Source organism: Mercenaria mercenaria, chromosome 9, assembly GCF_021730395.1.
Source record: "Mercenaria mercenaria strain notata chromosome 9, MADL_Memer_1, whole genome shotgun sequence".
NCBI classification, from domain to species: Eukaryota; Metazoa; Mollusca; class Bivalvia; order Venerida; family Veneridae; genus Mercenaria; species Mercenaria mercenaria.
In genome coordinates, this window is record NC_069369.1 from 68,807,778 (window position 1) to 68,820,483 (window position 12,706).

A 12,706-nucleotide genomic window follows, 5' to 3' on the forward strand; every position below is an offset into this window, starting at 1 on the left:
TAATGTGAATTCATTGTTTTCAGATAACTTTCTTTTTTGTCAAGTAAATAATTATGTTATTGTAAATGGCCATGGAATTTAAAGATCCTCGATTATTTGCTTATGTTTTAATGAACAAAATGTGTAGGTTCAGTTGGTGAATTACAATTGAGCACTTCAAAAGTGTACACTTACAATATTACATTTCGTCTCAAGTTTTCCGTAATTACACAAATGAGTAATTACGCTCATTAAAATCTTTAAGAGGTGTTACACAAGGACAGTTATAATACGATATTTTGTGTGTGTCCTTCTGCTTGGTTTGACAGTTGGCAAAATAAATTTCCCAACTTTCTTTCATCGGAGGTGGTTGTTTTTTGGTTAGGACTGGTTTGAATTCAGTTGACTGCATTGATTGTAGAGAAATCATCTCAGTACCCTGATGGTTAGGGGCTATATTCAGGAAATCCCCACACAGCATAATTATGTTCCCGAGTGAAGAATTGACAGAAGATAATGTGTCTGAAAACATTTTGTCTTCCGCCTTTGATTCATGCAGAGAAGTTGTTGTTTACTTGCGGAGAACAAGTTATGTACTGGTGCAGAATTCAGGCACACTGGTTAGGTATACCACCACTAAATAACTTAAATATTGTGGAAAAACACCATTAAACCAAATGAAACAAAACAAACATATATTTTATGACAAATGCTTCATTTATTTCTGACGAATAATTATGCAGATGATAGGGGACAGATTTGGTCAAGGTCAGAGTGAACTATTTATAAATAATGGTGAAGAGCTTCAGAGTTCTAGTAAAACTCGAAAAAGTTCCTTGTTTAAAGTGGAACCTTGGAGGGACAGATATTTCAACTGTTTGTAAAGGAATCTAGCATAAAGCAACACGGCCTCAAATCGTGCACGTTACATATCAAACCTTTTCCCTTGCTGGTGGGATTCGTATCAAAATGTCCAAATTCGGTGCCAGTCCTGTTACTAAAATAGAAACCATTCAATTTATTCTGCGGTTTTCGAGGTTTGTGCTACTATTCATAGAATGTTTTACTTTGTGGCAGTATTTATAACATTTTTATGTAAGTATGATGAAACAGTTGTGATATATTACCATAAAATTCTAACCATAGGTAGTATTGATCTAAATTTAATCTGTAAATGGATATATCGGAAACATTATGACGTCTAAGAATTTCTCGTATTGTCTTTAGGTAGTCATTGATTCGTGATATGATTTTATGAAAGTGAAATCTACCTTCGTAAACCCAGTTCAGTAACTGTAACACTATTGTTCTTACTTAAAAGTGTCAGATATACCGGAAAAACAAACTGATCAGATTATTTTTTGTTTTCTATAAAACTGATATTTTATAATATATATTGAAGCCCGCCCAGTTAGCTCAGTAGGTAAGAGCGTTGGTCTAAGGATCGCGGGGTCGTGAGTTCGATCCTCAGGCGGGGCGTATGTTCTCCATGACTATTTGATAAACGACATTGTGTCTGAAATCATTATTCCTCCACCTCTGATTCATGTGGGGAAGTTGGCAGTTACTTGTGGAGAACAGGTTTGTACTGGTACAGAATTCAGGAACACTGGTTAGGTTAACTGCCCGCCATTACATGACTGAAATACTGTTGAAAAAACGGCGTTAAACCCAAAACAAACAAACAAACAAACAAACATATATATTGATATACTCTTGACTTAAAAGCATATATCATATTACAATTTCACTGTTGCCGTATTTCCAAATGATTCTTTTTCTGAGCCTGTTAAGGGTCTCTGAGGAGATCTACAGTTTTTGCTTGTCTGTTTACACGTTTGTCACAAACTTCCTTGTAATGTTAGTGTGCCCCACTCTTTGTGTCCAGATTGCTGGTGCATTTTTCACTGTTAATGCATTTTTGCATTATTGCCCATACTCCACAACCTGTAAGTCATGTGGAGAAGTTGTCTTACTTGGGAAGAAAGTGCAGTACTGGTACAGAATTAGTGAACTCTTAAGTTTGAGGGCCTTTCTATAAATGAAAAAAATACTTTTAAAAAGACTTTAAACTTTAAGAAGTCTGTCAAACGAACCATATTTTCAATTTAAGTACATGTAGTGCCGGTCAGTAAGACATTCCTCTTGTAGTTTGTACTCATATGACATTGGATTATGGATTGAGGTTCCTTGGTGATCCAGTTATGTATTATGTAACAAATACAGTGTAAATTAATAATAATATACTGACATTAATGGTATTTCAAACACAATAATTCACAGATTTTTCTTCTATAAAAAGTTGGCTTATGTGTGTTTATAGTTTTTCTGTCATAATTAACATTGTTTATAGCTTTGTAATGTTTTACCAGTGATCTCATATGTCAGTTCGTGGTAATACTGTAATAGAATTGTTAGAGGATGAAGTAGGTTCGGGTTTCCCGGTTTCCGAAGTATTAATTTGCCTTTGAGGCTTTTTTAAAAGAGAAAATCAATTTAAAGTAGAAAAAGAAAAATTCTCTTTTTGACAGATTGAAAAATGCCAGAGATTAGAAAGTGTTTTTTACACAGTAGTTGCTAAGGGTTGAGATAGCTTCATGAGGGTTTAATGCCACTTTTCAACGGTATTTTGGTTATGTGTCTCTCTCACAGCGTTCGCCCGCCCAGTTAGCTCAGTAGGTAGAGCGTTGGTCTACGGATCTCGGGGTTGTGAGTTTGATCCTTGGGCTGGGCCGTATGTTCTTCAGTGACTATTTGATTAAACGGACATTGTGTCTGAAATCATTAGTCCCCACACTCTGATTCATGTTGGGTAGTTGGCAGTTACTTGCAAAACAGGTTTGTTAACTGGTACAGAATCCATGAACACTGGTAGTTAACTGCCGCCGTTACATGACTGAAATACTGTTGAAAACGGCGTTAAACACCAAAACAAACATATAACTCTCACAGTTTAGTTGTTCCTGGATTTGTACTTAGTACAGTAACTGTTGTTCTCCTAACTTTCCAATAGGACTCTGGGCAAAAGAGGAATGACTTCATACTTACAGTTTTCTGTCAGGCCATGAATACTTGGTCCTCTCTAGACTTTTTCATGCTTCTGGTGTTGGCACCAGTGCTCGGTACCACTGCTTTTTCTACTCAGACAGACATTATTGAATTAACAAAACTTTCATTATTTTTAAGTACATTTTGTCTGCTGTATAAATTTTTTTGGGGGTTAAGTTTTTGAACTTCTTAACATGATTCCTGATCGTGGACCTTGTCTCGAGGTCTTTTGTTTCCTATCAGTGTAGGACATAGTCTGAGCGATATTTTCTTTGATATTGATATGATTGCTAGGGTCACTCCATAACAAGTGCCTTTAAAACATACATGTACAAATTGAATAGAAGCCAGTTGTTTGTATTAATCTTGTTTAATTCTTGCCAAATCACTTGTCACAGTATTCGGAGTGTACTACACTTATTAAGCTGGCATGAATTTTTTTCGATCCTTGCCAAGTTTGTAAATTTTTCGGACAGCTTGCCAAAACAGTACAATCATATAAATTGCAAGCCATGCTGATTTCATCTTCAAATTTTTTAGATAAGAGATTTTTTTGATCATGTTTGTAGTTGTAAAGCTGATAATGAATTTTAAAAATGTGCACGGATCATGCGTAATGACTTTCTGTCAAGGGTATTGCTTTCATAGAGTAATTTCAAATGGGTGCATTTGGCCAAAAGAAACAGATTAATTTCTCTAAATGGATTAACTTCAAAAAATGACTTTTTCTTTTTGAAGGTCATATAAACTTTCTTTAATATATTTTCATGATTAAGATACCAAGACCAGTTGAAAAAAGAACTAAGAGTTGATGATTATAAGCAAGGACCTGATGTAAGCCCATTTTGTTAGCTCTGTAGGTCAAAGAAATTAAGTTATAGGTTATAAAACTGAGTTTGGAGACCAGTCTAAAAAAATCCAGCTCTGATTGGTTGTTTTTGAGCACATGTTTGAAATTGACCAATGGTAAAGATGCATTCTGAGACTGGTCTACAAATACAGTTTCATTGCTCACCTGAACATGTGCCAATGTGATCACTCTGGTCCATCCGTCGTCCATCCGTACATCCACACTTTTCTTCAGATGATATCTCCTCTGAAACTACTGGTTAGAATTGCATCAAACTTGGTCAGTAGCATCTGTAAAGTATTGAAATGTTTCAGCTTGGGCCCTTTTAGGGGCCACTGGAGCAAAAAATTGGATCTTGATTGAACTTCTTCAGACTTGGTCTATATCATCTTTATAAGGTCCTTTCCCAAGTTTGTTCAAACGGAGGCCCTTTGACCCTTTAAGGGGCAGCTAGCGCTAAAACTAGAAAAGCTTTTAAACATCTTCTTTTAATGAACTGTTTGATTGATCTTTATCAAACTTTGTCTGTAGCATTATTACAAGGTCCTTTCCAAATTTTGTTCAAATTGGGTGCTTGGCCCCTTTTAGGGGCTGCTAGAGCTAAAAAAGAAATACCTGTAAACATCTCATGAACCACTTGATGAATCTTTATCGAACTTGGTCCGTAGCATCATTATTAGCATCATTATTAGGTCACCTTATTTTGGGCACTCAGCTAGAGCTAGAGCTAAAAATAGAAATCATTTCAAACCACTTCTTCTCATGAACAACCTGATGGATCTTCACCACACTTGATCTGTAGCATCATCGTAAGGTCCTCTTCCAAAGGTATTAAAATGAGGGAGCATCTTGTTATCTTGGAGTTTTGGCTTTGATTATTAATTATTCTGTTTGAAGATAAATGAAATGTAATTGTTTTAAAAATGATTCTCTTTGTTTTTTTTTCAGATCAACCATGATGCCGGGTTCAAGCTTAGTGAGTCAGCGCAAGCCAAGCTTGGAGCTGGAGGTATGGTTAAGTAATAAAAGAAAGAGTTATTTTTTAGCAATGTATAAAGGAAGCCAAGAAATACTACATGTTTTTACAGTAGAATTAACTTTTTTAGATTTTAGATAATTGAAAAAATTGAAAGGAAGATTCCCATTCTTGGTTTTCTGATCGAGTATAACATTTGACTTCTTTTTTGATGGAAATGTTTGTTTGTGCTTTACAGGGAAGAAGTTGTTCACTGTGTCGTTGGGGTCTGATACAGGAGCAAAGACCAAGACTGGAGAGTTTACTGTGCCGTCAATGCCTAAAAGTACAGCTGTAACAAAAATAATGTGTTCTCATAAAAAACCAATGCACCTGTGCCCTCTATGTGATAGTAGTGTAGCTAATAATCAAGTTCTGTCGGACAGACCAAAGAAGCGACATTGTCGGTCGATCTCTGTACCACAGGAAACAGAGATTAATGTACCCCCAGCAAAGTCAACATGGCAACCTCAGGGATCAGGGCTGTGGAAGCCTGTTGCTATGACAATGAGAAATAGTTCTAGGACTGGTCTTGACGGAAAGTGGGATGTACGGACAGTACGATGGTCGCCGTCTGATTGTAGGAATTACGAATTTTCTAGTTTGGCTCCATCTGTGCAGAGGCATATGGAAACGGGGCATATAACCCCTGAAGACTTTTTGACTCCACCAGAATCACCAGTGCCTCGCCCAAACTCGGTGTACAGTGACGGAGCTATTAGTCCATTTACAAGTGATTCATACACTGACTATTACAAAGTCAACCATATCCAAGAATTTAGAAACCGAAGTCTTTCAGTTGAGGATAAGATCTCATGTTCCTCTGTGACGTACACCGGATCGGCCAGCAATGTTCACAGTATGAACAGTTCCGTGCCATCCTCACCACATCACAGATACAGAATTCCAAGGTGTCGGTCACAACCTTCTTTCTATGACAGAAAGTCCGGACGAAGAAGACGCAGGGATTGTCGTCCTACATTAAACTTCAACAAAATGACAGAGGTAAACATTTTCTAGAAGCTTGATACTAAAATAAGGTCAGACTTTCTGTAATTGTGTACCAGTACTGACTTGATCTGCACAGGTAACTGACAACTTTTCCCGTATGAATTCTGAATTGAAGGACAAATGAATGTAATATGTGATCGTTTTTTTTGTCCGACTGTCACCTAAAGCATTCCCATTGCCGATGGATCAAACAAGGGACCTCTCAATTCTTAGTCCTCTACAATACCAATGACTCCATTGTTACTTTTACCATGCAGGTGGCTGACCAGATACATCAGTGGTTTTATAGTCTTTTTCAAAACAAAATGATGTTAAAGTCTTTTTCAAGAGAGTACGCTGAATAAAAAATTTCAAATTTTTGATACGAGGCATTTTCTATTGTTCTTTCGATATCTGTCATTTTCAATTTTTTAGCTTGACTATTCAAAGAATAGTCTAGCTATTCTACTCACCCTGGCGTCGGCATCAGCGTCGGCGTCACACCTTGGTTAAGTTTTTGCATGCAAGTACATACAGCCATCAATTAAAGGCATATAGCTTTGAAACTTATTTTTTCTTTTTCTAGGTCAATTACCAACCTCTCTGGGTCAAGTCCCATAACTCTGACATGTGTTTTGAGTAAATTATGCCCCCTTTTGGACTTAGAAAATTTTGGTTAAAGTTTTACATGCAAGTTACTATCTCCAAAACTGATGCAGATATTGATTTGAAACTTCACATGTGTCTTCGGGGTTATAAAACTAGTTGATAGCAGCAAGTCCCAGAACTCTGACTTTCATTTTGGCCAAATTATGCCCCCTTTTGGACTTAGAAAATTCTTGTTAAAGTTTTGCGTGCAAGTACATACAGCTATTTCTAAAAGGCATATAGATTTGAAACTTATTTTTTCTTTTTCTAGATCAATTACCAACCTCACTGGGTCAAGACCCATAACTCTGACATGTATTTTGAGCAAATTATGCCCCCTTTTAGACTTAGAAAATTTTGGTTAAAGTTTTACATGCAAGTTATTATCTCCAAAACTAATGCAGATATTGATTTGAAACTTCACATGTGTCTTCGGGGTTATAAAACTAGTTGATAGCAGCAAGTCCCATAACTCTGACCTTCATTTTGGCCAAATTATGCCCCCTTTTGGACTTAGAAAATTCTTGTTAAAGTTTTGCGTGCAAGTACATACAGCTATTTCTAAAAGGCATATAGATTTGAAACTTATTTTTTCTTTTTCTAGATCAATTACCAACCTCACTGGGTCAAGTTCCATAACTCTGGCATGTATTTTGGGCAAATTATGCCCCCTTTTGGACTTCGAAAATTCTGGTTAAGGTTTTATATGCGAGTTTCTATCTCCAGAACTAATGCAGACATTGAATTAAAACTTCACATGTGCCTTAGGGGTTATAAAACTAGTTGATAGCAGCAAGTCCCATAACTGAAATGCATTTTGGTCAAATTATTCCCCCTTTTGAACTTAAAACTCTTTTGATATTTAACCTTTTTAGGTAATATTTTCCTGCCTCTGGGACAATATTTCGAATAGTCGAGCTTGGCTGTCTTAGGGACAGCTCTTGTTCGGCAAATACTGTGAAATCATTTTTATTTGCGTAGGACGAATTTTCGCATATTTCGCGCTAGGACCGATGCGCGAATTAAAGACCGCACTATTATTATTCTTGACTTTATTTTTTATTTCTAAAATTGAAAATGCGCGAATTAAAGCCCGCACGAAACAGCCCTTTTTCACATTTGTGCGAAATTTCATGCCAGCCAATTTAAATGATTTCACAGTAGTGAATCTTTAAAGCTGGCAGACTGAGAGATGAAAAAAAATTATATGTTTCGATATGCATCTTCAGGTTTTTTTGAGAACTGTTTAGTTTTATGTTCTCATTAAAATGGAAATTAAGCAAAGCTGCAGACGCAATTTATTCAGGTCCACATTTAGGATCTTATTGAGTTTGGGATAAAAAAAAATATTTATAACTGTCTGCTTTTCAAAGTCATTCAGGCTTGCAGTAATTATGCATTATCATCTTTAATTCCCTTAAAAGCGACCCATTTGTAGAATTTTTTAAGTGTTATATTTCCAAAGTGTAAAATGAATTTAAAATGCACAGATTGTAAAATGAATCTTAAAATGCATGGATTGAATAATCAGGCTAGGTTTAGAGTTTTAATTGGCATAATAGACAATGATTTATGCTGTTCAAATAAATAATTACTGCAATTTTCAAGTGAATGAAATATGGAAAAAAAATCTGCATAAACTTTGCAAATAATTTTTATTTGGTTCAGATAGGTTAATTTTGTTAATACCTGGCATGTTTTAGTTGTGTCCTATATTAGATACTTCACATTCTGTTGTTATTTATCCTTCACCGATGAGAATTCTGAGTCAGTGGAAGTAAGTTTTCTAGAAAGGTGCGGGGTGGAGGATATGCTCCCATTGAAAATTTAAAGCGGACACACTTGAAAAAGTGCACTGTAGCTAATATATTCAGTACCTGGACGTTTTTATCATTTTAGTTCCCACTGTAAAAATAACTGAATATTTTATTTGAGTAATAGAATGTACAAGTGAAGGGAGCCAAAAAATCATTAAAAATTGACCAGCTTATTCATTATAAGCTCACATAAAACATTACCATGTATTAAAGTCCTCTAGAAAGCACTGTAAAAGCTTGATTGTCAGTTTATTTCTGCTATTACATTAATGAAATATTGTTGTAACAAGTTTAGCCCATATCATGCTGGACACAATTGATTCTGCCTTTGCGACCAGTGCAGATCATGATCAGCCTGCACATCCATGCAGTCAGATCATGATCTGCACTGTTCGCCATTCAGTCAGTATCTTTTTTGTATGCACCTCTAGGCCTTTTATTTTTGATCTTTTGGTTTACGGAACCGCCTCTCGAAAAAAATGAGTTTTCAGAAAATAAATAATATTGAAAAAACGTAATTTTTTCATTTCCTCCGCTGTGACATAACAGCTTGCAGAAGAAAACATGCATCGCGTATTCCAAAAAGAAAAAAAAACGTCTCGTTCTTTGAATATCCGTCCGGCGAGCTAGTCAAATCAGCATTAGGAATTCCTGTAATTCTATTTTTAAACTTAATATCTTATGCGTGACGTATACGTCCAATTAAAATTTCCGATATATACTGCGCCCAATCAGCATGATTTTTACGCAATTTACGAAACGTTTAAAAATGGCTGCGCCCAGGCTGTATTATTTCCAAAGTTTTAAAGTTATTTTAATGAAAATGCATCAACATTCAAAGTTGCGACGTAGTGCTTTCCTGGGAAAATGGCCAATTGTCGGTGATATGCTGTCTGAGTTCAGTATACAACTACGTTTATGGTAACTGTCGTCCCAATAGCGCAATGCTTATTACGGTGATTCTTGGCACCGCTTATTACGCAGACTTAAAAGCAATTTTCCCCGAAAAATATCATTTATATACACAATGATGACAGTACTTTTGTTTGATGAAATAAACTAGTACAGGGGATATCAAAATGGTGTATTTTAAGGCCCGGTAACATACGTTTAGCCTGTCCACTAGGGCTTTTTGGCGTCCGGTAACCTGTTTGTTTATAAATTATGAATTACGTATTTTTTAATGAAATTATTGTACGTTAAAGATTAACATCAGATTATTGTTGATTATAGATACAATTACTGTCTTTTCCAATGTTGTTGTGCAGTAGATGTGCCAAGACAAATATTGACTGACAGAATTTTCAAAGATCATGGCAAAGATGAACTGTTGCATTACATTAGCCTGTTCATAAAATAAATTAACAAATGCCAAGAAAACCATAAGAGGAAAGGCAAGGCTTCCAGTTAACAGACGGGCAGAACATAGGCTAGGTGTCTGTTTACCAGATGGCTAGAAACTTCCTATTCCTAACACTTAAAAAGATAAATGGATGCTTACTAGGCACAGTGCAGTGTATGTTGTCATAGTTGTTGGGTCCATAAACAGCCAAGATTGATAGCTGCTGAGTGTAAAATCATATCCATGGGTGTAAGATTTGACAAACAGTGTTCTTCAAATGTGAGGAATAAGATTCTTCCCAGCTGTTGTTTTAACATAAGGTATTAATTTCAGTGTTTAACATATGACTGCTATGTGTCCACTCATTTAGTATGTGAGAATAGTTTTTATGTATAGTATAGTCCTTTCAAGAAAAATGTTACAGCTAAATGCCCAGCTGTATATTCATGTAATTTTACAAAAATACAAAGAAAAATTTTTTTCTCAAGCAGCTATGACAAGCCCCAAGGCTCATTTTCAATCAAATATAACCAACGTCACAGATTTTTTTGAATGAAAAAGCAGCAAATATGGGAAAGAAGATTATAACATGCAGCCTGTGTGATGTTACGTAGAATTTACCCATATTCCTTTCAAAGGTCTGTTTCCTACGGAGAAAAAAAATTCTGATTCTGTATTTTTATTTTATTTTTTTTCCCTCCTCCTACGACCATGTGTCATCCTGGTGGTTCGTAAACCAAAAAATAAAAAATAAAGGCCCTATAACAGTTAATGGTATTGTCCAAATTGAAAGACGGATAAGTTCATTATAGAAATTCAGCTGGGTAAGGGTTAGCATACTTGTGTAAAACAGATGAAAGTTTTTTTTCATTCATTTTTGTCAGCACATAAACTTAAATTTGAGAGAGGGCATAAATTTTTAAAGCATTATGGTAGTTTAATTTTGATCGTTTATCTTGTCTATAAAGATTTTAAGTATCTTTGTGGCGATAGTATCACACTGTACCCTAGCAGTGCATGATGGGACACTTGAACATTATCTGAATTTTAAGCATTTACGCAAATACAGGTATTAAAATGTACAAACGTTATAGGAAAATACGAACATTTTTCATAACCAAACTTCATTTAGTGTATCTTGAAATGTTGAATGCTATTCAGTTGGGCGAAATAAAAATTCACAGTGTCATTCTCCGTTTAATGGCATATTAAAAGCAACCTTGAAATTAGATAATCCCACTTTACATTAATAAATGATATTAAACTTCTACCATAAACAAGTGTGGGTGTATCATTTATCTAAAAATAGATTGTCTTTCTTTTTTTAATTGTTAATAGATTGGAAGCTAGACAGAAAATAATGCTTTATCTGTCACTACATGTATTTCTTTTTGAAATAGAGCTGAAAAGATAATAATAGAACAAAACTGAATCATTTTCTTCTAAGGAACTGAAGGTTGTGTTGAATTAAATATTCACTGATTCAGTTTCGCATTTTCTGTACATGTAGTAAAACAGTTAACACGAGGGTATTAGCGATTGGCTGCATTTTACTCAGACAGAGTGCCATGGTGTGAAAGCGCTAAGAGATACTTGGTTGCATATTTGTCTAAGGATTTTCCCCGAGATTGGGAATTAAAATCGTACTGCAGATTGTTCCCTGGTTATCGCCTTGGCAAGGACACATGATTGACGTTAACATTCTGTAGTCTCGAGACTGTTGCTAGGGGCCATTTCTGTTTTCAGCACAGAAGAGTATTGATCAAGTATTATGCAATTATTACGGGTCGTATGATTCCGGCCTATCACTTTAGGGGATTTCGTTGCGACTTTGAATATGTGAGTTGGCATAATGTGATCATGTGATTAATTTGTCTCTTGAAACATCGTATTAGCTTTAGGAAAAAAATAACGCTTTAAGTGTCTGCATGTAGTAAAAAAAAATGACGGGAGCTTTGCGATCTCAGCAGAGCTTGTCAAGACAAACTAGCATACCAGACAGATGTTTTTTATTCCAGGCTTTTTTTTTTTTTCGGTGTGGCTCATGTCACACTTTAGTAATACTACCATTCTGTACTGTTATCATTTGCATTTTAAATACAAACGTTTAAAACCAGATAGACATATTCGGCACCTGTAGCTCTATTTAATGTCAAGAACGATATGACTCATTGGAGAGAAAAGCTATATTTTATAGATAATTGATATGGAAAGAATTTTCTTTTTGATGCAAATGCGTAGTTAAAGCTGAATGATAAATTGTATGTGTTCTGCAGATTAACAATATTCACATCTTGAAACGGCTTTTTGGTATTTGAAGCGAGCATAATTACTCATCATTATAAAGCACACATACACAGTTTAGGTGATGTAGTAACATTACAACTTGATCAGGGGTAGAAGACCTTGGGTTCCCCTCCAGGCGTTATTTCAGGCCTTTGGGTAGCTCAGAATAAAAGTAAATATTGAAATACTATTGAAAAATGGCGTAAAATCCCAAAATTTACTGTTCTCTTTATGTATGTACATGTATACATGCACTTTGATAACAGCTTACTGACAGTGAGGTTATAAAACAACCTGTCACAAAATGTGACCTTACCAAGTTCAGCACCTCGCCTCCCCCCATGAGGAATTTAAACCCTCAACCCAAGGGTTAGGGGTCCAGTGCTCTAATGCCACATTTGTCTTTAAGTTCTGGATAAAAATGTTTTACATACGTAAAATTTTGACTACAAAAAAATTCAATATTTGTAATAGGATTACTTTGTTGTCTGCATGTAAACAGGTTACAAGAAAAATAGGCAAAATGGGTAGATAACCTCTGTCATCAGGTTACATTCTGATAGAGTTGTTTACTTTCTCGAGATGTGTCAATATTGACATAATGTTTTACATTGCACATGAGGTGCTTGGCTTATATTTAATCTTCTCAGTTTAATGGGAAAATATGATAATTCTGTTTTTCAGTTTAAGGCCAGAGTTCTTTGATTTTTCGTTACTCAGACCCGCCGACC

General features: G+C 35.5%; 1 protein-coding gene across 4 annotated transcripts in view; it reads left to right on the plus strand.

Moving 5' to 3' along the window:
• Positions 1-12,706, plus strand: part of LOC123547385 (protein FAM53A-like) — a 58,373-nt gene that overhangs the window by 31,970 nt on the left and 13,697 nt on the right. For all 4 annotated transcript variants that reach the window (XM_045334436.2, XM_045334435.2, XM_045334434.2 and 1 more), the window contains exons 3-4: positions 4,826-4,886; positions 5,092-5,897. In XM_045334436.2, the coding sequence (XP_045190371.1) occupies positions 4,826-4,886; positions 5,092-5,897 (867 nt within the window). The remainder of the gene's footprint in view (positions 1-4,825; positions 4,887-5,091; positions 5,898-12,706) is intronic.